The following is a 25,487-nucleotide window of genomic DNA, read 5'->3' on the forward strand; positions in this document are numbered from 1 at the left end:
CAGCAGCAGTCTTTGGTCTGAACTTTCTGTATAGATGAAGTGTGGGGTCATTTTTTTTGTTCGTTTGAAGTTTGCAGTCTTCTGAGTATACGTGCTTCAAACAGCTCTTATTTTATAAATGCTTTGAATCAGGAGCACAATAGAGGGACTGAAGTCCCTTGTAGATTAAAAAAAAGAAAAATAATTATTTTTAAATAACAGGTTTGATTAAAATAAATACATCTTTTGAATTGAAAAACTTGAGTGTGTTAAGGAGTTTTAAACATTAAAAGGAAGTGATGTCCAAAATGCAGTGTTGCTCTTTTGCTGCAGTTACCTATTGTGGCAGTCTGAATTCAAAGCCTTAATTTCCATAAGCAAAGTTCGATAGTGTTGGCAAGTAAAGTAAAAGATGTGAGGGTTTAACTACACTGTGTCAGCAGAGAAATTTGAGGAGTCATAATTAATATCGTTGCTCATGTATGTAACTGCAATTGCTGGGGTTTTAATGGAATGATGCAAATGAAAAAACTAATCTTATTTCATTTGATGAAGACCGGCATCAGCTCTCCAGAACACTGATCTGTCTATAAGCAGAAGCCATTCTCTGCTGAGTCCCTGCCTCCAGTGCACTGCCTCTATCTCAGTGTGTCATTTGCTGGGACAAAATGAGCGGCTAAGCTGTACAGAAAATACAGTCCTCTTGTGGAGAGTCTTATTAATGAAGAACTGTTGTGCACTTTGTATACAAATACCTCTTTCTTTCTACTTGAGCATCTTCTGAAAGCTTTTTAATGTTTACAGTATCAGTATAATGTTTACAGTTTGAAATATTTTTGTAGCACTCTAGATTTCCAATTCAGATGGAATTCACACAGAATCTCTCCTAGCAGGCTAACATTGATGCTGTGTGCCAGCTTAAAGGAAAGATGAAGAAGCTGAAGTTTGAAGCTTTCAGAATTTTTCCTGCTGATGGCAAATCTGTTTACAATTATAGCTCTCAGAGACTGAATTCTGCAGAACTTGCAAAGGAGCATCTTCGGCAGGAAATGGCAAAGGTAAGCTATGGAAGACCTTGGATTGCTGTGCGTAGGGCTAACAAAGAGAAGAAATTAATTAAATAGACCCACAGGATGACTTCCATATTAGCACATTAGTTACATATTAGTACATAGGATTGGAAGGGAATCCTTGGTGTGTAAAATTATTATTGTTGTGCATTGTAGCCAAGTTGTCTCCTCTTCATGATTTGGGCTCTGAGTTTGACAGTGGACTTTGGTATCCTAGAGGTCACAATTCTGAATTCCACATATCTGTAAGCAGTGAAATTTGAGGGATTGCAATGCTGATATGGTATAAAGTGATCTGAAGAAGGCATTTGTGAGTATACTTGAAGAATCTCGTTTATCTGCTGTTCTCAGTATTGCTGGCTTCAATCTAAATAACAAATGTTTTCCTATCCACTGGAGGAGATGAGCTCTGTGAAAAGTGTTGATAATATACCCATGAACACAATATAACCTAAAGTTACCTTTTTATAATCAAAAGTAAATAATATTAAAGATTTGTCTTCCATCCTTGGATCATAATGTAATGTGAAATTCAAAAGCAGTTTTTTGATTGCTTAATGACAGTTCTTTTCTCTATATAATTCTTATCTACAATTACTTCAAGCCTTAAGAAATGTTCCTGCTTCTGTACTTTTGATTGTTTTCCTCTCCCAGCAAAGGGAACTTCACGTTACCATTTACTGATTTATTTATTTTTGTAGGAGCCAAAAACAAGGTTCACTTACTGTCACGAGTATCTTTCAGCCATGTTTGACCCAGTTGATGTGGTTACTGCCTGTAAGGAGTCCTTTGCAAAATCCAGGAGTATGTGGCTGTCGCCAGATGGATTTGTATTTCCTGGGTTTAAGAGCAGCATTGAAAGCAACCTGCACCCTCAGATGCCTGATGAGGCACGTGTGGAGGAGTTACAAGAGGTAACAGAGTACTTAAATGAGCCAAGGGAACAGAAGCATTTTAGGAGACTTAAAAGAGGATGACTGCTTTAGCATGTGGAATTCTGTCTTGTGGAGTACAGCCCAGGCAAGCCATCTGGGGATACATCTGAATTTGCAATCGGTGTATATCAGAGCCCAGCTTTGGATATGCAAACTGTGCTCTCGGTGCATACAGAAAACCTGTTGGCCAGTATTACCAGTGGAGTGCATTGTGTTTTGTTTTACATATAAAAGTGAGGGTATAGAATAAAAACAAAAACAAAAAAACCCCTAGTGTTGCATTGCATGGTGGATGGATTTCAGGCTGTTCTTCATGAGCTGCCAAGTTAATTGTAGCCTTCCTTTATCTATCCGAATTCCCTCACTAGTTATTTTCCCTCCATCTTTTATTTGTGCCTTGTAGTTCCAGTTTATTAGAAGTTTTCTAATCAGTTTCTCTATGGGTTTCTTGCTGCTGTGTCCTCCGTTCTTCTGTTTATTCTTTACTTCTTGTTTTCTGCCTTTTTACTGGCTGTCAGCTGGACTAGCTTACTCTTCCCCATTTTGAATAGTCTTCAGCATTGTCACCTAAGCACATGTGGTCTGCTATGAGGTCTACTATTAGATGACTTGTATGTTTTTAGAATTGGCAAGGTAAGGAAATAAAGGGAACAGAACAAATTATTGTTTTTTGTTTTTTTTTTTTTGTGCAGGGCAAAATTTATTGAACGCAGTCACAGCATAGAGTGGAACAGGCTGAGTGCTGGGGGGTTACCTTGCAAAAACTCTCTTTCAAGCATGTGTACGTGTTCAGTTAATTTGCAGATTTTATTTAATTTTTTTCCTCTACAAATTAAAGTAGTTTCTCAGAAAGGTTAGAGTATAACTGAAGTGAAGTAGTGCAAACAAGGTGCTTTCTTCTAGTCCATCATGTTGGAGAATGAACTTTTTCTAGAAGGGAGAGATTAACTACTCAAGAGTAACAGAAGCAAGTTAGTGCAGTATCATTTCTGTTGCCTTTTGTTGAAGGCAGCGGAGAGGAAGGCAGCTAAGCAGTACATGATAAAGAACTGGGCAAGCTGAAAAAGGAGCAGCAAAAGGAACAGCAGGTTTCTTAAAGGGGTTCAAATTTATTTTAGAAATGGCAGGAGAATGCTCTGTATGCTAACATGAAGCCAATGCTGCCACGGGGCAGATGGAGCTGGGACAAACGGCATGTTGACTTCGAGCTCTACAAGAAGCCACCTGAACCCCCCCTGACAACAGCCTCACTGTCAGGTAAGGTGGTGTTAATTAGCTACTAACAAAGCTTTTAACTAACAAAGCTTTTAACTTGATGCTCTGATATACAGGTCCTGAAGCTTGCTCAGTTCTGCCATCAAGGGAAGGGAATGTAAATGTAAAGAGGCTTATCAAGGACATTAATGTACAGCAAAACTGTTCACACTTGAGCATATGAAGCATTAGAGGATGTAAGACAGACCTTGACCATACTCCAGTCTAACCCCTCCACTTCCTTAACTTCTTAGCTTTAGTTTCTTTGCCTGCCGTATGACAGGAAGCTATAGAGCCTTCTTGGTATACTCTTCTGTAAAGCTTGTCCTGGTGGCTGCCTTTTCTTTCTTCATATGGGTCAGTAATGATCAATCAGCTGTTGTTGCTGCTGAGGTCAGACAAAGAGCTGTATCACAGTCTGCAAGTAATACCAGCAGCTGAATTCAGAGGGGCCCCAAAATGAGCTGGTTAAATGCCTGTGCTGTTGTTACAGCAGCCCGTAATGCGTGCCCTGGTGAGCTGGTCAGTGTCCACATGTTCTCCCACTAACAGTGAAAGAAAAGGCTGCATTTAATTATGATACAGTAACTTGACAAGTTTGCTGTGTGTTTCTCTTTGCTCAGAACCCAGTAAGACTCAGTGGCATGTTCAATGGTAGAAAATAATAGATGTCTCATGATTACTGAAATTGTCTTTTAACTTTTCTGCTGCCACATTACCTGTAAATTGTAAAACACGTGAGTAGTGCAGTTCTTCTCCATTGCTTCATACAGAAAAATGCTTCTGGAAGTAGACAGGATTAACTAATTCGTTCACAGAATCTACAGGACTATGGATTGTCTTTGCTGTGAGGCACCAGCCATTATTCTAGCACCAATATTTGTTCTTTGATTCCTTGTGAAAAATGATGTTCACTGCAATAGCAGGCTTTTAAGCACCCCTTTTCTAAGTCAAAATTCTATCTTTCCCATCTACAAACATCCTGTTTGTGTCTTTTTTTTTCCTCTCTCTTCAATGTATTTTGACCATGTGAAGCTGCTACTCATTTTGTGCACAATGCATTTGATGATACCAAGCTGAAAGTTCACCGGTGCTCCGCAGCAGCCGAGTTGCGCACACGAGGTCCAGGAGCCAGTTCTCAGCTACAGAAGCTGCAAGGACTTCTGAAAGATGAGCCTCAGAAATTCTCACTCAGGAAGCCAGGACTAGTTCTGCAGGTAAAGGATAACTGCTATCTCTGGGTGCTGATCTTGGCACCTACCTTTGTACAGCAACACCAGCCCTGTACTTTATGGCAGGCAGATAATGACAGCTAATGGAGCAGAACACTTTCTGAAGTAAAAATGTGTGTTAGGTTGATGCTTAAACTTACGAAGGTCTTTAAAAAAAAGAAAAAAGGCACAAAATTATTCTTACTACTACTTTGCTTTGGTGGTCAGAGACAATGGAGTATGGGGGAGGATTTCAGTTAAGTTGCCTGTTGCAAGGGATGAGAAAGGAAGAATGATTTTTAGCCAGCTGGCTTCCCAGCTTTAAAAGGGATTGTACTGTTCTCTAATGAAATCTGGGGGTCGAGGGACTTCTGTTGGCTGCATGCTGAGTGTGTAACCTTGTGCTTGATTGCTGTAGTGCTCTGTAGGCTTTCAGAGCATTGCCTGTCAGCCTGTTGGGGCAAAAATTGGATGCAGGCACCTCAGTTTTGGAAGACAAAAGGATCTGTGCTCATTAATATGAAAAGCCGCATGGGTGGCCTGCATCTAACTGTCCTTTCGTTGGCTGAAGCACAGTCAGTGCTTGCGTGTGAATGGCCCTAGCACAGCTTGCTTTTAAAGCTGATTTAGATCAAAGGGAATGAAATGAAATCTGTTGGCTACAAATGCTCTAGAAAAACAAATACAGGAATTATGAAAATGCTAATAATAAAAGCAGAGCTGCAGCTTGGGAGTCTACACCCTTTCCCCACCCTCTCTGCCCTTTCAAAGATAATATTCTAAACACCAGTTCTTGCATTAAATGGATGTATAGCAGCAAAATGCCTATCCTTAGTTTAATGTCAGACTTTGAAATGAATGCTACTTTGTGCTCTGCCTTCTGTTTTGATTTGGCTCCTCAAACTATTAAACTTATCCACCTTGGACTGTGCTTGTTTTCTGTTCTTTTAATACACAGGTTTGGTTTGTTGGTTTTTTTTGCTAGATTTGATGCAGCTAATAGTATTAATTTATTATGTAACTTGTAGCTTGTGCTTTGTGATGTTCTGCTTGACTGTCAGACTTCACTTAACTTGGGCTACAACGGTCTGTTAAAAATATTTCAAGGCTTCCTGCTGAAGCCCGTAGGAAGATATTTCTGTCACAAAATTTTTGCCTCATTTGTGAGTTTGCAGTACCTACCAGTAGTCTACTTTGTGAGAAACAAGCATGGAGGTAGAGGGCAAGAAGAAAGAGGAGAGAAGCTTCCCAGAACAAAGCGTGTTTTCTTGTCCTAGCCTATCCCAGCCCTGTCAGCGTTGGACTCTCAGAACAGCTCAGATGTCCTGCCAAGAAAGAAAAGTGTTTGTAGTGGCTTTGTACCAGGCCTTCAACACTGCCACAGCCTGAAGTGGAACGAGAACAGTATTGTTCCCTGTCACAACAGAGAGCATAAGAAGTTTGAAAAGAAAGGCGCAGATTTCAAGTAAGGTAACCTAATGGCTGGAAGTGGCTCCCAGAAGTGGTTCTATGGTATTTGTCAGGAGTTACAGGGTGCAGGCTGCAATAATGAATTACGAGGTTGATCGGTTTTTTGAGTGTCTCTAAATCAGTTATGTAGGGGACAGGTTGTGGTGTTCCTGGGAGGCTGTCTTTTCAATCCTTAACCATGAAATTAACGAACTGGGATTGCCCTGTGTCACTGTGTGTTACCTACAGTCACAGAATTGGGTTCTCCACAGTACCCTCAGAGGCACTGGCGCTTCAGCTGTGTTTCATCTTATGTTGTCTGTTACTGCAGAACAGTTTTACAGTTTTAATTAGACTCCTAGAAATCTGAAGAAATTTCATGATGTTCAAACTCTCTAAATGACCTCATGAGACAGCACATCTAGCATTAGCAAGAAACTTCTTTTAGTTGTTCATCCATCTCACCTACAATATGGAATGCAAAGTGGCTTAATAGATGCACTACTATTTATTGTGGAGAACAATATTTGTTCTTAATTTCACAATCAAACACTCAGAGATATTCATCTTTCATTTCCTTGTTCAGTCCATGCAGAACTGTACTCTTCCAGAACGCCATACTTGTCCTAAGTCATGCCTAACGAGGTCAGGTTTCAGCCTTTTCCATTTGTGAAATGATTTATTAGCTGTTATGTCTAATCTGATATTCTAGTCGGTTGAACAGTCGACTTAAAAGCTGAGTAACAAGAATGAAGTCATGTAGTCACAGTAATTGATATGTGTAGCAAGCTCATTTAACAGGTTCAGTAGCAATTAGTAAGCCTCTTAATATAATGGTGTTGCAATTATTCTTTCAAAAACTTGTGGATCAAAGAGATGCGGCCTGATCTTAGAGTACTTTTTTTGTTCCAGTTTACTTGGCTCTAAACAATCAGTTGACAAGAGTGAGCAAGCAGCAAGCAGAAGCACTACTACCTGTACACAACGGGATGACCCTCTCCAGAATGATATTCCGAATGCAGGTAACTCAGTGAGTAGAGAGAATGTGTCACAGGACAGAAGTGATGCGCTGAGCTGATGGGTAACTAAGTTATATTTGGGGTTCCCAGGAGAGTGAATGTGTACCTTGTCATCATATCTGAATAATGGTCATGAAAGTTCTGTTGTCCGTGACATCACCATCTTGGACAAGGCAATGACAATTGTGGTTGGCCCTGCTGGCCACAGTGCTTTGAACAAAATCAGCTCCTGAGGTAACAAAATCAGCTCCTGAGGTCCTTTCCAAACTAAAGGGTCCTCGTCCTTCAAGTCTTTCAGCGCTCCTCTGAAGGCGCGTAAGTCGTGGATTTAAGCTTAAAGAACCACATCCTCTTCCTGGGAAAACATAACTCAGTCTGGATGTCAATTGATTTTTATTTGGCATCAAAGATAACAAAACATATTTCTAAAAATAAAACTTGAAGATTACAGTAATTTCTTTCTTCATCCTCTTTATATGAATGAAGTTGGTTTTAGTCTTATTTTACAGATACAGCTACATTTTGTAAACTCATGAAACAGTTGTTTTTAAGGTGTCAAATACTTGAACTGGAGAAAAATAGTTGCTGTTTGTGTTACATTCATCAATATTAGCTGTCAATGAAGTAATTAGAATGTCCTGTCCAGTGGGTGTGAACAGATATAAGCTCTCTTTTCCAGTACCTGTTTTGCAGCCTTTTTAATGTAGTCATCCAGATTTTCATCTGCATCTACGGAAAAGCAAAAGAGCTGTTGTTCTAAATTTCTTTCAAAAAGGATTGCAGAACACAAATTTAAGTGTCTGAACATCACTGGTAGGAAAATTCTAAAATGATTCTGATTATGGCTGATTGAGTCATTCCCAAAGCAAATCCCTGTTGGTTAGTATTCAGATGAACAAGTCATACCCAATTGTTACTTAATATTTTCTTCACAGGAGTATTTGTTACTAATAATTCTTCTTCACCACAGCTGAAAAAATAGTTTATCCCAATACTGGATTCATCTATAAGAGCAGAGACTGTTCCACTCACCGGTTCTGTTCCTCATCCTAATTAAAGGCAGAGCAGAACTGTTCTATTGGTTATATCAAAAATACCTACTTTAGTTGAGAAACTGCGAAAGCCACTGAGTACAAAATGCATTTTATAAAGCTTACATTTTTGCAGTTGAGCCATGGCATAATTATTCTTGAAATATGCTTCGCTGCAGAAGATATTTGTAAGAAGCACCTGCAAAACAGAGTATTAAAGTTTTAACTTCATAAAAAAAACAATGCAGGAAAAATACAATACTCTAAGTTGCTAAATATGTAGTTTGTGTCTTAGATAAGGAGCCCTGTAAGAGTGGTGTATGCTGCAAGCTCAGTTATTTATTTCCCACAGCTACTGCATCACAGTGCTGGGATGGCCCCCTCACTGGATACTGACTGGAAGACATTGGTGCTACTACGTTCAGCAGGACTTGCACACAAGATCTGAAGTCTCAGGACCACTGAAATTCAGCAGTTTGGATTTGTCTCACAATTAACTGAAGCAAACTTAATTGTTATGCAGCGTAATTGTAACTATGAAACCTTACATGAGCTGCATTATCATCTCCAGTGTGTCAAAGTCTCTCATTTTACTGTCGAGACATTTAGTAAGAAAAAGTTGTAATAATTTTTAATAGTTGATAATGTGGAAAGAATTTGGGAAGAACAGCATGATGCTAGAAGGGTTAAGAGAGTGTGTAAAGCCCTAATTCATTCATAAGTGTATGTAGGTCAAAGGATATGGATAATCACAGAATCACCCGGGTTGGAAGGGACCTCAAGGATCATGTAGTTCCAACCCCCCTGCCTAGCAGGGCCACCAAACACACACATTCAGATCAGGTTGCCCAGGACCCCGTCCAACCTGGCCTTGAACACGTCCAAGGACGGGGCATCCACAACCTCCCTGGGCAGCCCGTTCCAGGGCCTAACTACTCTCCTTGTGAAGAACTTCCCCCTAACATCCAACCTAAATCTTCCCTCCTTCAACTTGGATCCATTTCCCCTAGTCCTGCTGTTGGCAGCCCTTCTGAAGAGTTTACTCCCCTCCTGGGTGTAGGTTCCCTTCAGGTATTGATAGGCTGCAATGAGGTCGCCCCGCAGCCTTCTCTTCTCCAGGCTGAACAAGCCCAACTCCCTCAGCCTGTCCTCCTAGGGGAGGTGCTCCAGCCCCCTGATCATCTTAGTCGCCCTCCTCTGGACCCTTTCCAAGATCTCTCTGTCTTTCTTGTACTGAGGGCTCCACACGTGGACACAGTACTCCAGGTGGGGCCTCACAAGAGCCGAGTAGAGAGGGACAATCACCTCCCTGTCCCTGCTGACCACCCCGCTCCTGATGGAGCCCAGGATCCCATTTGCCTTTCGAGCTGCCAGAGCGCACTGCTGGCTCATGTTCAGTCTCTCGTCCATCAGGACCCCCAGGTCCTTCTCTGCCGAGCTGCTCTCAAGGACCACTCCTCCCAGCCTGTACGGGTGCCTGGGGTTCTTCCGGCCCAAATGCAAAACCTTGCACTTTGTCGTGTTGAACCTCGTTAGGTTCACCCGAGCCCAGCCCTCCAGCCTGTCGAGGTCCCTCTGAATGGCATCCCTTCCTTCCACCGTATCAACCGCACCACTCAGCTTGGTGTCGTCAGCAAACTTGCTGAGGGTGCACTCAATTCCCTCATCGATGTCATTAATAAAGATGTTAAAGAGCACCGGTCCCAAGACAGACCCTTGGGGGACACCACTTGTTACCGGCCTCCACCTGGACATGGAGCCATTGACCACCACCCTCTGTCTGCGGCCTTTCAACCAATTGCTTATCCATCGGGTCGTCCACCCATCAAATCCACTTCCCTCCAATTTGGAGATGAGGATGTGGTGGGGGACCATGTCAAAGGCCTTGCTCAGGTCCAGGTAAATGACATCGGTCGCCTTCCCTTCGTCCACCAATGCCGTCACTCCATCATAGAAGGCCACAAGATTAGTCAGGCATGACCTTCCCTTGGTGAAGCCGTGCTGGCTGTCTCGGATCACATGCTCATTCTTTATGTGATCGAGCATGTTGTCCAGGAGGATCTGTTCCATGATCTTCCCAGGCACGGAGGTGAGACTCACCGGCCTGTAGTTCCCCGGGTCCTCCCTGCTCCCCTTCTTGTATATGGGAGTGACGTGACCCTTCCTCCAGTCATCCGGGACCTCACCTGACAGCCACGACTTCTCAAATATGATGGAGAGCGGCTCAGCAACCACCTCAGCCAGCTGCAACCACCTCAGCCAGCTAATAATATAATAATATGGCAGCTTGTATGCTCAGAGAACTGGAGAGGTAAGTGGTGTGGTTGGAGGTAAGTGGGGTGGTTGCTGTACCCAGGCGTGAATCAGTTGAGAAACAAATGGGTGCAGTTTCATTGGAGTTTCATGGGAGTTTGCTGCAGTAGGTGCACATCCTTCACAAACGCAGAGTGTAGCTTTAGTGTAATGAAAACTATTTGTCACTGAGGTTTTAGGCAGTGGGAGACATGAGCATGCACTGTCTGACAGCTCAGCACGCTTTTTAGAACGGCATCACCTTGTGAGGCAAAGAATGCAACGGCTGTATTTCAGAGGGGAGGGGAAGTTGGCCAGTCGAGGAAAAAGCAGCTCGTTAGAGACAAGTTATCCAGGTTAACATCTCAAGGAAAGGTCTAAGCATAAATATATTGCACCTTACTCATAAAACATGCAACTAGACAGAATGATCCTAATCACTGCTGTGTTAGGGAAACCCCTGGGCACAGATGTTAGATGGCTGTGACTGATACTGAAGCACACTTACTTCATGGTCGTGGTTTCTTAGGCCAATGCTGATGGACCGGCTTGCTCTGGAAATAGCTGCTGTCATGGCATACAAATTAATACAAATATCTGCCACTCTCTTCAGAGCCAACTGCTCATCCACTATTGTCTAGAAGAATAAAAATGATCAGGTTATAGGCTTCAGTCAGATTGCTTTTTTCCGTACTTTGTATTTATGTTCATGCTTATTTAGAGCATAGACAGGTAAGTTATTACACTGAATTTCCACTCCTATGATTAAATATGCTCCACCTTTTCCAGACTTCCTGGCTGCAGCCAGAAACTACTTTGGTAAATGCTAAATCACAGAGGGGTTTTTGGCACTTGAATTTCTATCTACCCCCAAACAACAACCAAACACATTTGTTAATGCTGAGTGGCGCAGTCTAATAAGCATGCTCAGAACTCATAAATCTGGGGTAGCCATAGCTCCCATTTTAGCTAAGCTGCTTTGCATGGTGTAATTCTGTGTTTGCTGTATAATATGAATGAATAACCATAACAGAAAGCATGCTGGTACAGCTCTTCTTTTGGGAAATGGATTCCAGTGACTGCTTACAGCAGCATACTTAGAATAGCCACAGCCACAAGCTGTGGATTTGTGCTTACAGGAATATAAGGACACATGAACCTGATCCCAGTGATTGCTTAAGTAAGTGAAAGTTGTTTGTTACATCAAGTTAGTATAGAGTTGGAGAATGTTTTCTCAGTCAACAGCTATCAGTTGTGCAAAGGAAATCCTGGCTCTAGCCATACACTGTCCACTCTAGATTGCAGTGCGACCAGTTGAGGAAAAGTTCAAAGATAAAACTCAACACCATATTGTTGTTACCTTGCCAAACCTAGTGAGTAGGCCTCTCACTGTAGTTCCAAAATAATAAACATTTTCCTCAAGTTTCTTGCCACTCTCCTAAAAAATAAAACAGACAAATACATACTTAAAATATTGAGTATATTTAAACAATTTGAACATTCTCCAAAGGTAAATGAAAACCTTTCTTTACCAGAAATGGGATGCTTGGATAACCAACATGCTGGGATTTGTGTGTGCCACTTCTAGTCAATGAAAAGAATTCCCTTTTAAGACTTCAGCGTTTTACATTTCCCCAGCTATCAAGGATAGAGACTTGGCCTGTGTACTTAATGGGATTATAAGCCACAGAGTGGAAAACTACTGCATAGTTGTATTCCTTTTATCTGCTAAATTTTTCTCTTGCCAACTACGGTGTTCTTAACACTCAGTTAAAAGCCAGTTAAAGCACATTTCTTTAGCAATAAGATAAGCATTAAGCAGTTTGATTTTACTTTTCAGTATAACTTCTGATTTAACTTTTCAGTGTAGTCTTCTTTATGCTTACACAAATAATAGTTTGAAAAAAGTCTGTGCACCTTCTGCCCAACAAACCCGATTCATATTTTACGCACCGCATGCTACAAAAACCCTGGAAGTCAGTATTGTGTGCTATTGCCCATGTTTTCAAACTTTGCTGGTAAGGAGGTAGGAGAGTTTCCAGTGCCACGTTTGGCTTTTATTAATTCTTGAATGCAATTGCTAATTGGTTCTTGTAATATGAATGGGTATGGTCTTCATGTTTGAGGTATTAGAGGTGCTCCCACCCAGTGCACAAGGTAGGTCAGCATCACTGCTGTTAACACAAGCCACCCACGTACACTGGTGGCACTGCAGGACACACAGTGTGTTTATCTGAGGTGAAAGCAGGGCCGTGTGCACAGCACAGGATTAGCAAATGCTCTTACATGTGTGCCTGACACAGCTGACCTGGGGCCACAAATGCTGACATCTCAGATCATTACAAAACACCATAGGAAGAATATATCATAATCTTTCCTTCCCTACTAACAACTTTAAAAACAAAACAAAAAACCATCAACACCTTTTATCTTCTTGGCCCTAAGAATTAAGTGATGAAGCAAGTGTGTCCATAGATCACCAAAATTCATAGTTACAAGCACATTACCATTAAACAGGAAAGTAATGTGTTATACAGCTGAGCATATTACGTAGAGCAGTTTGTAGATATTACTTGAAATTGATATAAACCTGGATTTGTTGCAAGCACAGAGTTGTAACATGGTTACTTACCTCTGAAATAATACAAACACCTGCTTAGATCTGCACATCTCCCCCTTCCTAATCATACTTCATTCTGCATCAACAGACACAAAGTTGTGACAAGCCTCCAAGGGAATCAAACATAGAAGAGCAATGCCTGGCTCTCACCTGGAGGCTGGGATGCACCAATCCACCTCGTTCTTCCATTATCCCATAATCCACTTTTCTGCCCGCTGAGTCCCTTACTTTGTTTACCAACTCCTGCAGTGCCAATCCTATGTTTCCTTTCTTGATTTCTCTAAAATGTTGAGTAAAAAACAGCTGCTGAAATACATTTGCTGATTTGCAAGGGAAGTTTCAGGATAAATTAATTATCTAGTTATCTGCAGTGTTTTCATCTTTTGAATCCATTTTACTATCAAGTCCAGAGAAGCACACAGCCTTAAAAGCACTCAGCACGGCCCGTTCCTCATGTCAATACAGTGATTTGCAGACACCAGTCTGTGTATGCACTCTGTCTTACAAATAACACTTTGGTATAAAATCTTAAGCTGTTTTAATTACTGGTCTTATAATTGTACACAAGCTGGAAATATAAGGTAACACAGTCAGCAAAGATTCCTAAATATATAAAATAATGCCAACTAAAAAGAAAAAAACCAGACCCCTATACATTGAACTGCCCTTCAGAGAACTTAATAAGAAATGCAGTTTTTTTCGAACCATTTCCCCCTTAGATACAGTTAAAATTATCACTGTTTAGTTCATTAAAAACTATTAGCAATAAATAAGAACATACTTAATTTTGTCAGTTAAGATTCTGCCTGCATGCTGCATACCCGTCAGAGCAATATACATTCGCAGGATTTCATTTGTTCCCTGCAAAACAACCAGTAATATATCAATAACATCAGACTGATATGTAGTATGAAATAAAAAAGTGTTTTTAGTATTCAGAAAATCTGGATATGCTGTGCTAACATTTTATGTATTTCCTTGTTTCAATGCTGCTTTCACTGCCTACACAACTTCCCTCCTTTTCCTGGGAACATTCTAACATGCATTACTGTAAGGTACAATTATGTTGAGAGATGCACAGCAGACAAAACGTGGCCATCACAGGTAGGTAAATGGTTTTGCTTTTTCTAAGTACATGCATGGTTTTAAAGAGAGGTTCTTTTGTTAACTATTTACTTCATACATTTCACAATGTAACAAATATTTCTAAGCAGGTCTTCAAGCTGATCTTCCCCTTCTAATGCTACACTGCATCAGTTTTAAAAGATCACTCTTTACCAATCCGTGAATGTTTGCCAACTTCTCCTTTAGCTCACTGAGTGATGAAAGTCTGACCTCCTCTGATTGTGAAGAGTTGAGCTTTTCGTTATTAGCTTTTCGTTATTTGTAACAGAGCTAGAAGGAAACCAGGCTGAATGCACCTGGATGAAAAAATAACTTCTGTATTGTTCCAGTAAAGGAATACTTAAATATTCCCTTGTGTTCATTATGCCCATTTGGAAAGCAAAAGCAGATCAGGAAATGGAGATCATGAGCCTGTACAAACGTGACGTTCAGGAATCCACTGTAAGATTGATTGCCTTAACACAGATAGCTGGAAAATAACTTCATGAACAGGGAAGAATAGTGAGAAAATGAACTGAGATACTGAGATGTGTTGTTGAACACAACACTTCCTAAAGCCAATCCAACAGAGGAGGATGTTACATGCTGGCAGTTTTTGCTCGAGTCAGTACTGGAGTTGACTCTTCCTACTTATGTGAGATTTCCACAAACAGCTGGGGGCAGGGTTCAAGCTCAAATCCTGTTTGAATGTTCTTGCTTGCATTCACTTCCAGCTGAGATCTTTGCTGCCCTGACAACAGGAGACAAACACTGATGCAGAAAATGCCCCTCCCTTTGAGAGGAAACAAACAGTATATTACAGTACTGGGATACAAGTTCTTTCCAAGGGCAAAGTCAGTTCCTAATGGGCCCACGCTTTGTGGTTAATCTATACAATCCATGATCTCCAAGTTTATTATAGGTAGTATTCTTCCTACATCACCAAAGAAAACAGGATTAGTTCTTCAGGCTTATTCCAACCATTACAGACTTCAGAGCTACCAGACAAAGGCCTACTCAAACAAGTACTGCGCTGGATTTGTTTCACCTCAGGCTTACAGAAGGTGTGTTTCTGTCAGTTTCTGGTAAAACAAGCAGCATATTCATACTTGCCTCAAAAATGAGCAGTATCCTGGAATCTCTGAGATAGCGTTCATAGGGGTAATCCTTCATATAGCCGAGGCCTCCAAGAATTTGCAGAGCTTCACTTACACAAGCCCACGCACCTTCAGAGCTGAACACCTGCCATTAACAGCATTCAGTACCAAGGTTCACACAGTAAGAACAGACATCATAGCTCTGTTACTACACTGCAAGTTAAAACAGGAAGTAGCACTGGATTTGGAAGGATTCTATCTGTGCACCATTACTGTAACATTCTGTAGTGCTTCTACAGTAGTCCTGTATAAAGTTTTCCTGCAATAATATTCTTGTGCTTCAGTGTCAACATGAAAAGTTATGTGAAAAATGAACGTCTCCTGTATTTGCAATCCACATAAACTTCTCAATAAGGCAATGTTTCCATGGGGGTCAGAGCCACAAGCTGAAAGAACAAACAGCTGGTCTTTCTGAGTGCTTTACATTGCCTCACTTCACAGGCACATGTCCTGAACTCAGCAGAAGACCAGCATGGGGGCTGAAACTTCTGACTTCTCTTCAAGGCTGCACTGCCAGCCTATGGCACCCACCTGTGTGCTGCAGGAATGCCTTAAAAAGCCACACTCCTTCAGAGAGGGCCTGGCTCTCACCAAGTTTGAATTCTGCATTCAAAGCAGGAGGGAAGCTCCCTAATCAGCTCTGTAGCTGGAAATAAAACTTAAGCACTTTTTTTGTGTGTGAAATTGCATACAAAGAGAATGCAAGAGGACCCCAATATGCCAAATGTGCTATATGCAGCCTGACTTTTGTGTGGGGATACAAACCTGAACATAAGGTACTTTGTAACGTATGGAAAACAGAAGTCTTTTTTTAATTTTTAAATCTAGCTGAGTCTTTGTATGTACATCTAGAGTAACACCTGAGCCTCTATGCAATCTGTAATGTAGACTGAAAATCAAGAAAGGTGTTTGTCTTTATTGGCTCAGCACTGTTGGCAAGTCCTTCAGTAAGATTAATTACCTTGACCATGGCTGCCTCCACGGAGCAGTCTGGGAGGCCTGGCCTGTCCATCATTCCTGCTGTGAGGTAAGCCATGCTCTCCATTACGTACGCTTTCACAGCCATAAAACAAAACTTCTCCTGTCAGATAGGAATGAAAGGAGTCATACACTGATGCATACACTGATGTAGTCAAGCTTGCAACAATGCTGAAACTGAAGAGTATATTTTCCTATGTTTTAACACATTATTCAATAATACTTAATAAAAGTACTACTGCACGTTAAAATGAAATATTTTAAAGAACTTGCTTCATTTGTTATTCACTTAAAATTACATAAAAGATCAATGTACAGAAATCTGCACTGAATTTATAGAAATGCAGCACCTCTTGTGTTTTTTTTAATCTAGTACACTCTGAAGGATCTCAGCACAGTCTGTGTCACAGCACCTAAGCAAAGCACAGAGATGGAGCATTGCATTTTTTTTTAATTACCTGAATTAATCCAAACTCGCTCAGTTTCTTATTGAATTGTTTCCTGGTACAAGCGTGCTCTGCTGTCAGTTCTTCAAAACAAAACAAAAACACCACAGAACAATAATCTCAAAATAGTACAGCTATCATTGCTGTGATGCATCATTCCTGCTCTATGGAAGCGGTGTTTTTCTACTGACTGATCAACCCCTACTGCTTCAGCAACAGCACACAGTGAAAAGCACCCTCAGAATGCCTGCACGATTGAGTCTGGGGGTGCTGTGCCAAAGGCTTTTAAACAAGACCCACCCACTATGCCAAATGTGCTCAGAGGAAGCACATTGTAACGCTAATTACTTTTTTGAGAGATGCTGTTAGTATTTTGGGTAACTATTGGTAGAAGCCAATTTTAGTACTTAGCAGTGCGTGTAAGCCTTGAACATGACTGAAATTTGAAAGGAGGCTACACTGCCTAAAAGCAGTCAGATATCTGTTATGTAAGAATTCATTACCTCAGAATAACTGTAACAGAGGCATCATCTTCAGTTTTTTACAAGTTTTTAAATCAAAACTTAAAATAAAATTAGTGCTTTAAATACATCAAAGTATGTTATGACTGCCAGTAGTGATGTTCTGATCAAGATAAATGTTATGTATTGAATCAGCACTATCACATACCTTACACAGATCAGATTTTTTTCCCATGGCATGCAGTAATCCAGAACACCTAATTCACTCACCTATCAATTTTTTAATCACTCCAGCAGATGCACTGCCCATGCTGAATCTTCCACTGTTCAGGATATTCATGGCAACCTGTAAAAATAAAAAGAGCTTTTTTGTTTAAGGTGAAAAACTGCTCTCTGGCTTCATGTTTTTAGTGTTTCTTGGATTTCATTCATCACCACTTACACTTCTTACCTGCAATACCAGTCCTCAAACTGGGCAGTCAGTGCAGCATTGAGCATCTCACCAGAAATGCTTTAAAACCAGGTATTTCAGACAACCTAGCACATCCGATTTCATACACAAAACAGTTTTCTGATGCTGATGATTCAGTTACTCATTATTCAGTCATTTCTGTACTGAAAAATGGACAAGGTATTGGATTTCAGAGGGCTGAGCTGGAGAAAACAGCCCAGAAGAAGCCCCCAGACAGAGAAATATCTGTTCTGTATTGCACAGCAAAAAGGCACATGTTTATACTTGTGCTACAGCTTGTCTCTGCTGTTATAGAGGAGGAAGGCAGAAATTCTACTTAGAAGCACAAATACCCATTCAGTTTTTCTTTTATATTTTCACTCTATATTCAGCAGTCTCATCTTAGTCTTACCCTTGGGCAGGCTGTAACACCCACCCACTAAAAGCAGTTAAAATGTACCAATTCTTTTAAAAAGTCATCCTGAAGCAAAACAAAGGACTCCTGCCTACAGAAGGCAGAATTTTGGTGATGTAAGATGTTCATTCAAAATACATTTTGGGAATATGTGTCTGTCTCAAACAGCAATTAGCTTGTCAAAATTCTGCTGAATCTTACAGCAATGTACAAGAAGGGGAACAAGATGAGAAGTGCAGAAATGAAATACAGACCCACACTGTATAAAGATGCTGAAGTTCAGTACTATTGCTTTTCAAGGGAAACATAAATGACTCAGTTCAAAGACAGACACTGTTAAGTTTAGCAAAAAGCCACCACTACCTTTTAAATTGTGGTCATTATATGAAGGAAAAATTGTGAAACTTACCTTTTCTTATGTTAACTACATTGGAGGGAATTCTATTTAGAATTTAGAGCTGGAGCTGAATGCTATTGGAGCAGTAAGAAAACTGTAAGGACCATTAAGGAGAGTTTTCCAAATCACACATCAGACTCAGAGAAAGTGAGCAGTACTGTCCTTAAGGTACCACATTGCTTGGGTGCAATGAAGAGAAGCCACGCCTGCAGCAGCATTGCAGTGTCCTCCCTGCACCCTGTGCTCTATAATCTGGTCCTGGGAAACCTCACTGTCATTCTCTTGGCTGCTGTCTGGACAGACTTTCCTTGAACTATTTCCTGTTACACTCATTTCTGTCTTCCCCCTTCTACAATCCAATTCTGGCTGCAGAAGAAGATGACAGCTGAGTGTGTAAGCTCTGTTAGAAGTTCCTTCCTCTCCAGAAGAGTGCAGAGTGTTTCCTATACTAAAAACCAAACAAAAGCAGGATCTGGTCAAGGATTTTACGGATACCCAACTCAGAGCTTATGGCACATTCATGCACTACCCTGGTGAAACCAGTGAATAATACCAGGCACATCAGCTAAACTGAGAATTCTGTTCTTGTTTGGGAGTGTTGATACTACCAATGAGGAAACTGTAGTACAGTTTAACAAATAAGAATAAATCTTCAGATCTGAAAGAATTGTTACTGCTGGTTCCTGCTTACCTTAAATCCTCCTCCTACTTCTCCAAGCACGTTCTCTACAGGCACTTTAGTGTTTTCAAAATGCACTTCACAGGCTGAAACACAGAGTTAGTTTGTTAGTAACTGTTGAATCATAGTGCAAAAATATTTAAAAGGTGTCAGGAACACAACAGACTTTTGTAACAAAAAGTAAAGTTTTCCTAATGTACTGTGAATGAGAGATTATGAAACTTTGCCAAAGGAGCTTGAATTTAGGAAATGATTGTAGCTGACATCAATTACTGATTTAAAATACTCAATAGAATTAATGTACATAAACTACAGAACTATAGTTTTGACTCTATTTTATGGAATTGATACCACAATAAAGTCCAAATGATAGACTGTGAAAACGTGCAACCATCAGTAAGCTGAAGAAAAACCTATGAAAACTTACTTCTAGATTAAAGTTACTTGGTTACTGAATCTTCTGAGTTATTTCACTGCATGAAAGTGCAGCTTCAGGTGTGCAGAAAAGAATTGTACAATATGGATTTCTTATTTCAGAGCCTGCATGAGGAAGGACTCAGAAGAAAAGCTAGGTAAAGAAACATGAAACTTACACTGATACATGGAAAAGATACTGATTTGCCTTTGAATTCAGACGATCTTAACAAACAGAAGTATTAAAACAATTTCTGTTGACAATTTTAAATGATCCTTACTATTGGAGCCTCGAATGCCTAACTTATCCTCAGGTTTCCCATGTGTGACTCCACCAAAATCTCGCTCTACGATGAAAGCAGTGATTTTGTCTTTTACTTGTCCATCCTTCTCAGCAATCTCTGTCCTAGCAAACACTGTGAAAACATTGGCAAGGCCGCCGTTCGATATCCAAACCTGTTTTCAGAGGGGAAAGAAATACACTCATTTTGAGTTTATTACCACTGTTAATTATTTTGTAACAGATGTCAGCAATGAATGGAGCAAAAACAAATTGTTTCCTCCCTTACAACCTAATGAGTGCTCTGCTACTACTTTGGCCTTGTTAAACTGTTTCCAAAGATAGTTGATTGGAGTATGGTCAGTTTGGAGCAACTGTACAAATAATTTGTAATAGAACTGAATTAAACAGTGCATTTTCCCAAAAGCTTGTGCAGCCTTTTGTGTATGGCACGTGAGGGGTGCAAGAGCAATACAGGCTCCAGACCCCTCTCTGCCCAGTACAATTTTACCTTTGATGAAAAATACCAAGTTTTAAGCCACATATTTATGACCTCCACAGATGGTGTCACCTGACAAACGTACCAAAAACTTCAGATCAAAACCATCAAATACTGCTGAATGCAGTATGCTGTGTATCTTTCCAGAGTATTTTGCCAGTTTTAGAATGGTCCAAGCAGTCCAATTTCTAATTCACGGCTGATTTTTTCTTCCAAAAGTAACTACAAAATCTGGCATGACGAAGAATGAAAGAAGGGGAAAATAAGGTGTCAGGTATCTCTTCATCTATGGTGTCACAGGAGAGCTAATTCATCCACCCTACAAACCTAAGCACTGATTTGGGGACACGAGAGAAGGAACTTGATGGGAGGGTGGTCTGTATCTTCATCACTAAGAGTTCAAAGTTAATCCCTGAGTTGTGCACTTTTCTGCCTGGCCCACTGTCATTCTTCACCAGTTTGGAGACCCTCAAAGTCCAATGCAGTTGCCCAGCTAGAATCTTACTTGGTAAAACAAATGATAATGCTGCAATAGACTAGAGTGTTTTCTATAAGCTTTTAACAAAAATATATTTCCAGTCTGTGAGTGGATACCTTGGAACCATTTAATAAGTAGTATTTCCCATCTTCACTGAGGGTTGCTCTTGACTGGATGGATGCAGCATCACTTCCACTAAAAGCAAAACAAGTTGTTCATTAGTGTTTAAGGACATAAACGTGTTTTAGGAAACAGAACTACTTTTTCCCACCTCCTTCCCATCTTTTTTTTTTTTTTTAAAAAAAAAAAGGATTAATAATTGTATGCAATGGTACAATATCAATTTTCATTTGTAAATAACAAGAAAACTTCCTAGATTCAAAAACACTGATGAATTCTACTTAAGTCACCCTGAGGGGGACATTTCTGCTGATTAACTTCTGTTATCCACCTTATCAGCTGACCCAAGCATCAGAACGCCACGTAAGCACCTTTGTTGGGCTGCACTATCAGCTATTAGGCCATATGCTGAACCTGTTACCCTAAAGCACAACCAAGTTTATAACATGTAAGCTACTCCTCAACAGCTTATACCCTGCTTGGATATCCTAACAGAAAAAAAGGCTCAGCAGAAATGAAAAACAGATGAATATGCAACAGGACTCCATCAACAAACATTTGGGCACATCGCATGCTTTCTACAGGAGTAAAACTGCAGGCAAATTACAACAAAGACATCGAGAATTGCTGTTCTGTGATTAAATGTTTAAGCACTCCCCTCGATCATCACCTTATTACATAGGTGAGAAGCACCTCATTTCCCCCTTGAAACAAATTTGAACACAACAGTGTCTCACACTGGGCTTTCAGCTGTAGACAGTCAAGTTCCTGGAACACCAAGATCTCAGCTGATGCTTTAATAGGATCAAAGTTTTAAAATTCAGCTGCAAAAACAATGCTCCTGTGTGCTAGAACAGAAATACCAACAGAGACTGAAGGTGCACTTACCAGACTAGCAATTTTCAAAAATGATACAAGGCTAAATAAAGTTGTTAGGGGGCTTCCAGAACACAGTCAGCTCTTGTTTTCTTCCTGCACATTATTTCAAAGTCCCTTGCATGGATGACTTTGCTAAAAGCTTAAATGTTACTGGTGCATATTCTGCTTGCAAACAGAACAGTTTTTAGAGGGTCAAAGCTGGGCTTATGAGTAGAAGTCAGCACTGCTAATGGAAAGAAATCTATATCACAACAGCATGAAGATAAGCAAGTGAATCAGTCACTGCAAGGCATATTAGCAGAGAAGGTGTCAGAAAAGACAGTTGGAAACTACTGCATTGTACAGGTAGGTGAGATTCACCTTCAAGTATTTGACTGCTCTGTCCCTCTACCAGTGCCTTCAGCCACCCACAGCAAACCATCTGCCTGCATGATTTTAATAAAACCACCTCTTCTGCAGTGACAGAACTCGCTGGTTTTATCGAAGAGTAAACTCAAATACAACCCTGTCTTCAAAAAGAAGTTGCTGCTCCAAAGACATCTTGTCTAAACTCTAACAGTAGACCAAAAATCCTTCTTATTGTTTTTGGTAGCACCTTCAATACTGGTGCAGGCTTTTATGATTTTGAAGAACTGAAAGTCACAGCACATTATTTTTAAAAGTAGATGAAGAGTTGAGCTGGGAATAACTGAGAGCATTAATGCAGCTACAATCAAACACTGGTTAGTGATTTCCTAAAGGCTGCCATAAGCAGGGGGGAAAAGACAAATCACAAGGTTTTAAAAATGGATACTGACATACACAGAGACCACAGGCACAAATTAGCAAAGATTTGATACAGTGACAAAGCAATCAGGCAGTAAAGAAAGTATCATTTTGGTGTTTTGGTGCTTTCTGAAGATTTCATAGTTGCAAAAACAGTACCTTCCAGGTTCAGTGAGACAAAAAGCTGCAATGTGCTCCCCTGAAGCCAGCTTAGGCAGATACTTGGCTTTCTGCTCATCAGTGCCAGTAATCAGGATTCCCTATACAAAGAATTAGGAGAAAACTTCTCAGCATCAAACTACGTCAGCAGAACTGAAGCTGGCAAACTGTACCAACTTCAGGAATCTCCATCTACAAACCATACGGCATAAAAAGGCAATACTAAAAAAAATTTAACAAACGGACATTATTACTGATCTGGCATTAAAAGATGCCAAAGTAACAGCTGTTCAGAGGGCCCCAGGAAGCAGCTCACTGTTGAGGCTGCCCTCTCAGGGAGATTTCTGGATCCTTATGCCTTAAGTGAAGATGTAACTGTTGCTCTGAAAGGCACAGAGACAGTCCTCCCTTCGTGACTTGTCATACCTTCATTACGGTTTTATTTAAATAAGTAAATCAAAAAGCATCAATTCCAGAAGCTCCAAATCAGAGAACAGAACACGATTTACCTAGTTTCTGGATTGTTTCACTACACCCTCAAAAAGCATTAATTTTATTTTAATTACTTCTTTTTGTAGAGAGTTGTACTTATTTTCTGTACAGGGGGTTCTTATGATCAAGCAGATAAAATATCAATACCCAACAAATGAGGAAGGATTAATGTCAACTGATCCAAACTGGTCAAAGCAGGAGAAAGAGCAGCAGCATCTGACACTGCACTCCTCACCAGACTGCTCTGCAGCCCAGGCAGCTCACTGCAGAGGGGCACTGTAAGGTGAGCTGATTTGCTGCGTGATATGGTTTAGTACTAGTGGTGGCAATGGTGATGAGGAGACGGTTGGACTGGATGATCTTATAGGTCGTTTCCAACCTTGTGATTCTTGATTCTTGTGAGGAACACGCACTCATTTTTAATCTGCTCAATTTTTTATTCTAAAGACCTCTGTGCTATTTTAAGCTTCAGAATACTACCAGCCATTCCTCATAAAAGCTGTTAGTGTTAGATCCCTAAGGCTACACAGAAAATCAGTTTGAAATTCATGCTGGCCACAACACGCTGATCTCAGGCAGGTTTTCTCTGCTTACTTCCCACAATATGTGGCCTTGTTCAACGACAACTGAATTCTCTGTATGACTTCCTACGATGTCAGCCCTGCCGATATTTTACTGTTTTCAGTACTTCATTGTTCCCAAAGCTTGGGATTGTTTCACTCTGATTTGCTATAGGGTACTCACAGCCCACACGTACACAAACGTCCTCTCACCTTTTCTACGCACATCGCACAGAACTACTCGACATAAGAGCTTTACCTTCAGCCCAATAGCCTGGTGAGCTGCCAGAGTCACTGCGATCGATCCATCTAACGAGATGATTTCTCCCAGCCGTGCATACATGGTGTTTGACAGCCCGAGACCACCTGCAACAAACACTGTGCTTTATTCCAAGTACATACCTTGGACTTCAACTCACCCCCTCCCACTCAAAAATTAAAATAACACTGTACACCTATGTATAGACTGCGTCCACAAACAACTCCACGCTGCTGCACTTGTGTCAAAGAGTTGAATGTAGTTCTGTTGAAAAAAGCACATCATCTGTGCTCAGGAAAGCACAGCAAACACAGCATAATCCACCAAATGGTAGGACAGGCCAGTTAAACAGTCTCCACGTGAAAACAGTAAAAGATTTGGTACAGAAATGTCTTGATTCTAAATTATGTGCAACCAGGATAAAATTATTTTGTGACCTTACAGAAGCAGGCAAGGAAACCCGGCAGAGCTGTGCAGCCACCCGGCAGGAGGCAGCAGGGGGAGCAGTGCTGCACAGGGCACACGCAGGGCACTCAGCCAGGCTGTCCCAGCGCCGGTGGGAACGGCAGGAAGTGACATGGAGCAGATCTCCAGTGAGACCTTAAACGGGCACTGAAGGAGAATGAAATGCAGCACTTCAAAAGATGCTTTTAATTTAAAAAAAAAAAATTAAAAAAAAGTGACATTTTCAAGAAAAACTTGACACCAAAGTCTCCTTTTGGAGGCATTTTGTGATCTGCTGCTGAAAGTACTGAGGCTGCTGGTAAGGAACATGGGAAGAGCAGAGGACACGTCACACATGCACCCGTCTGAGTGCAGCGTCCAAGGACACGATGACCTCAGCACCACTGGTCCCACTTCCCGTAACTTAAGACTACTATGTGTGTTACTGAACAAACAATTTTATCTCATCAAGAGAATCTTTTGCCCAGGTTTCTGGGTTTATAATCCTTTACGAGAGACAGCGACAGAAGTCAGGATAACAAACACCCGAATTTCAGCAGACGTCTCAATAGTGCTGCTATTTTCTGTGCATGAAATAAAGGCCAGAACAAGTCCCCTTGATGCCATTCAATCCAATCACTGCTCCTTACACCCTCTTCCTTCACAGCACACTCAGATCATTAGAAGTCAGAGTCCCACCCAGCCACAGCTCTTTCTTTTCCCACTCTGAGAGGCAGCAGGATGAGCGCTCAGCTCAGAGGACTGATGTGTGCACACTGACTGCAGAGATGACAAGACAACGAGAAAACTCCTACAACATGTGCATGAGCTCCATTTTCCCATTAAAGTTCTGCATTTTAAATGCAAATACACCACTGCTACAAACCCTTACAAAAAATACCATGCAATGAACAAAGCATCAATTATATGACTGAAGATTTTTCGAGTACAACAAGCACCTCTAGCAAAAATACAGCAGGTTTAAACAACAAAAACCAGGAAATAACCTCATCATAAGGTGTATTAGTTATGGTGCAGTGAGAAAAGTAACTTGTTTGTAGCAATCTGATTTTTATCCAGCATATATGAATACCAGACAGCAGGACTATGATTTTCTGCAAGTACCACGAATGGACTGAAAGCTTTTAAAAAACAGAAGCTGACAGAGTATTATATAGCAACACAAAACA

The 25,487-nt window shown here is 40.8% G+C and overlaps 2 protein-coding genes across 8 annotated transcripts in view; one reads left to right on the plus strand and one right to left on the minus strand.

The window, feature by feature from the left end:
* The window catches only part of CFAP92 (cilia and flagella associated protein 92 (putative)), a 25,626-nt gene extending 16,934 nt beyond the window's left edge, over positions 1–8,692 (plus strand). For 4 of the 7 annotated variants that reach the window (XM_052678474.1, XM_052678476.1, XM_052678471.1 and 1 more), the window contains 6 exons: positions 870–1,037; positions 1,751–1,963; positions 3,103–3,241; positions 4,274–4,455; positions 5,727–5,914; positions 6,811–7,145. In XM_052678474.1, coding sequence (XP_052534434.1) covers positions 870–1,037; positions 1,751–1,963; positions 3,103–3,241; positions 4,274–4,455; positions 5,727–5,914; positions 6,811–6,976 — 1,056 coding nt within the window. In that variant the 3' untranslated portion in view covers positions 6,977–7,145. Of the gene's footprint in view, positions 1–869; positions 1,038–1,750; positions 1,964–3,102; positions 3,242–4,273; positions 4,456–5,726; positions 5,920–6,810; positions 7,146–8,300 lie in introns of those variants that run through there. The other 3 variants (XM_052678475.1, XM_052678473.1, XM_052678477.1) reach the window with 3 other exon arrangements.
* The window catches only part of ACAD9 (acyl-CoA dehydrogenase family member 9), a 23,797-nt gene continuing 5,603 nt past the window's right edge, over positions 7,294–25,487 (minus strand). The window contains exons 4-18 of the mRNA XM_052678488.1: positions 23,854–23,960; positions 22,543–22,643; positions 20,736–20,814; positions 19,644–19,818; positions 18,961–19,034; positions 17,277–17,352; positions 16,558–16,628; positions 16,083–16,202; positions 15,078–15,206; positions 13,642–13,721; positions 13,011–13,140; positions 11,601–11,678; positions 10,749–10,877; positions 8,075–8,147; positions 7,294–7,646 (exon numbers count right to left, since the gene is read on the minus strand). Of these exons, the coding sequence (XP_052534448.1) occupies positions 7,546–7,646; positions 8,075–8,147; positions 10,749–10,877; positions 11,601–11,678; positions 13,011–13,140; positions 13,642–13,721; positions 15,078–15,206; positions 16,083–16,202; positions 16,558–16,628; positions 17,277–17,352; positions 18,961–19,034; positions 19,644–19,818; positions 20,736–20,814; positions 22,543–22,643; positions 23,854–23,960 (1,523 nt within the window). The 3' untranslated portion in view covers positions 7,294–7,545. The remainder of the gene's footprint in view (positions 7,647–8,074; positions 8,148–10,748; positions 10,878–11,600; positions 11,679–13,010; positions 13,141–13,641; positions 13,722–15,077; positions 15,207–16,082; positions 16,203–16,557; positions 16,629–17,276; positions 17,353–18,960; positions 19,035–19,643; positions 19,819–20,735; positions 20,815–22,542; positions 22,644–23,853; positions 23,961–25,487) is intronic.

This window comes from Tympanuchus pallidicinctus, unplaced genomic scaffold (genome assembly GCF_026119805.1).
Source record: "Tympanuchus pallidicinctus isolate F22 unplaced genomic scaffold, pur_lepc_1.0 scaffold17, whole genome shotgun sequence".
In the NCBI taxonomy this organism is placed as follows: Eukaryota; Metazoa; Chordata; class Aves; order Galliformes; family Phasianidae; genus Tympanuchus; species Tympanuchus pallidicinctus.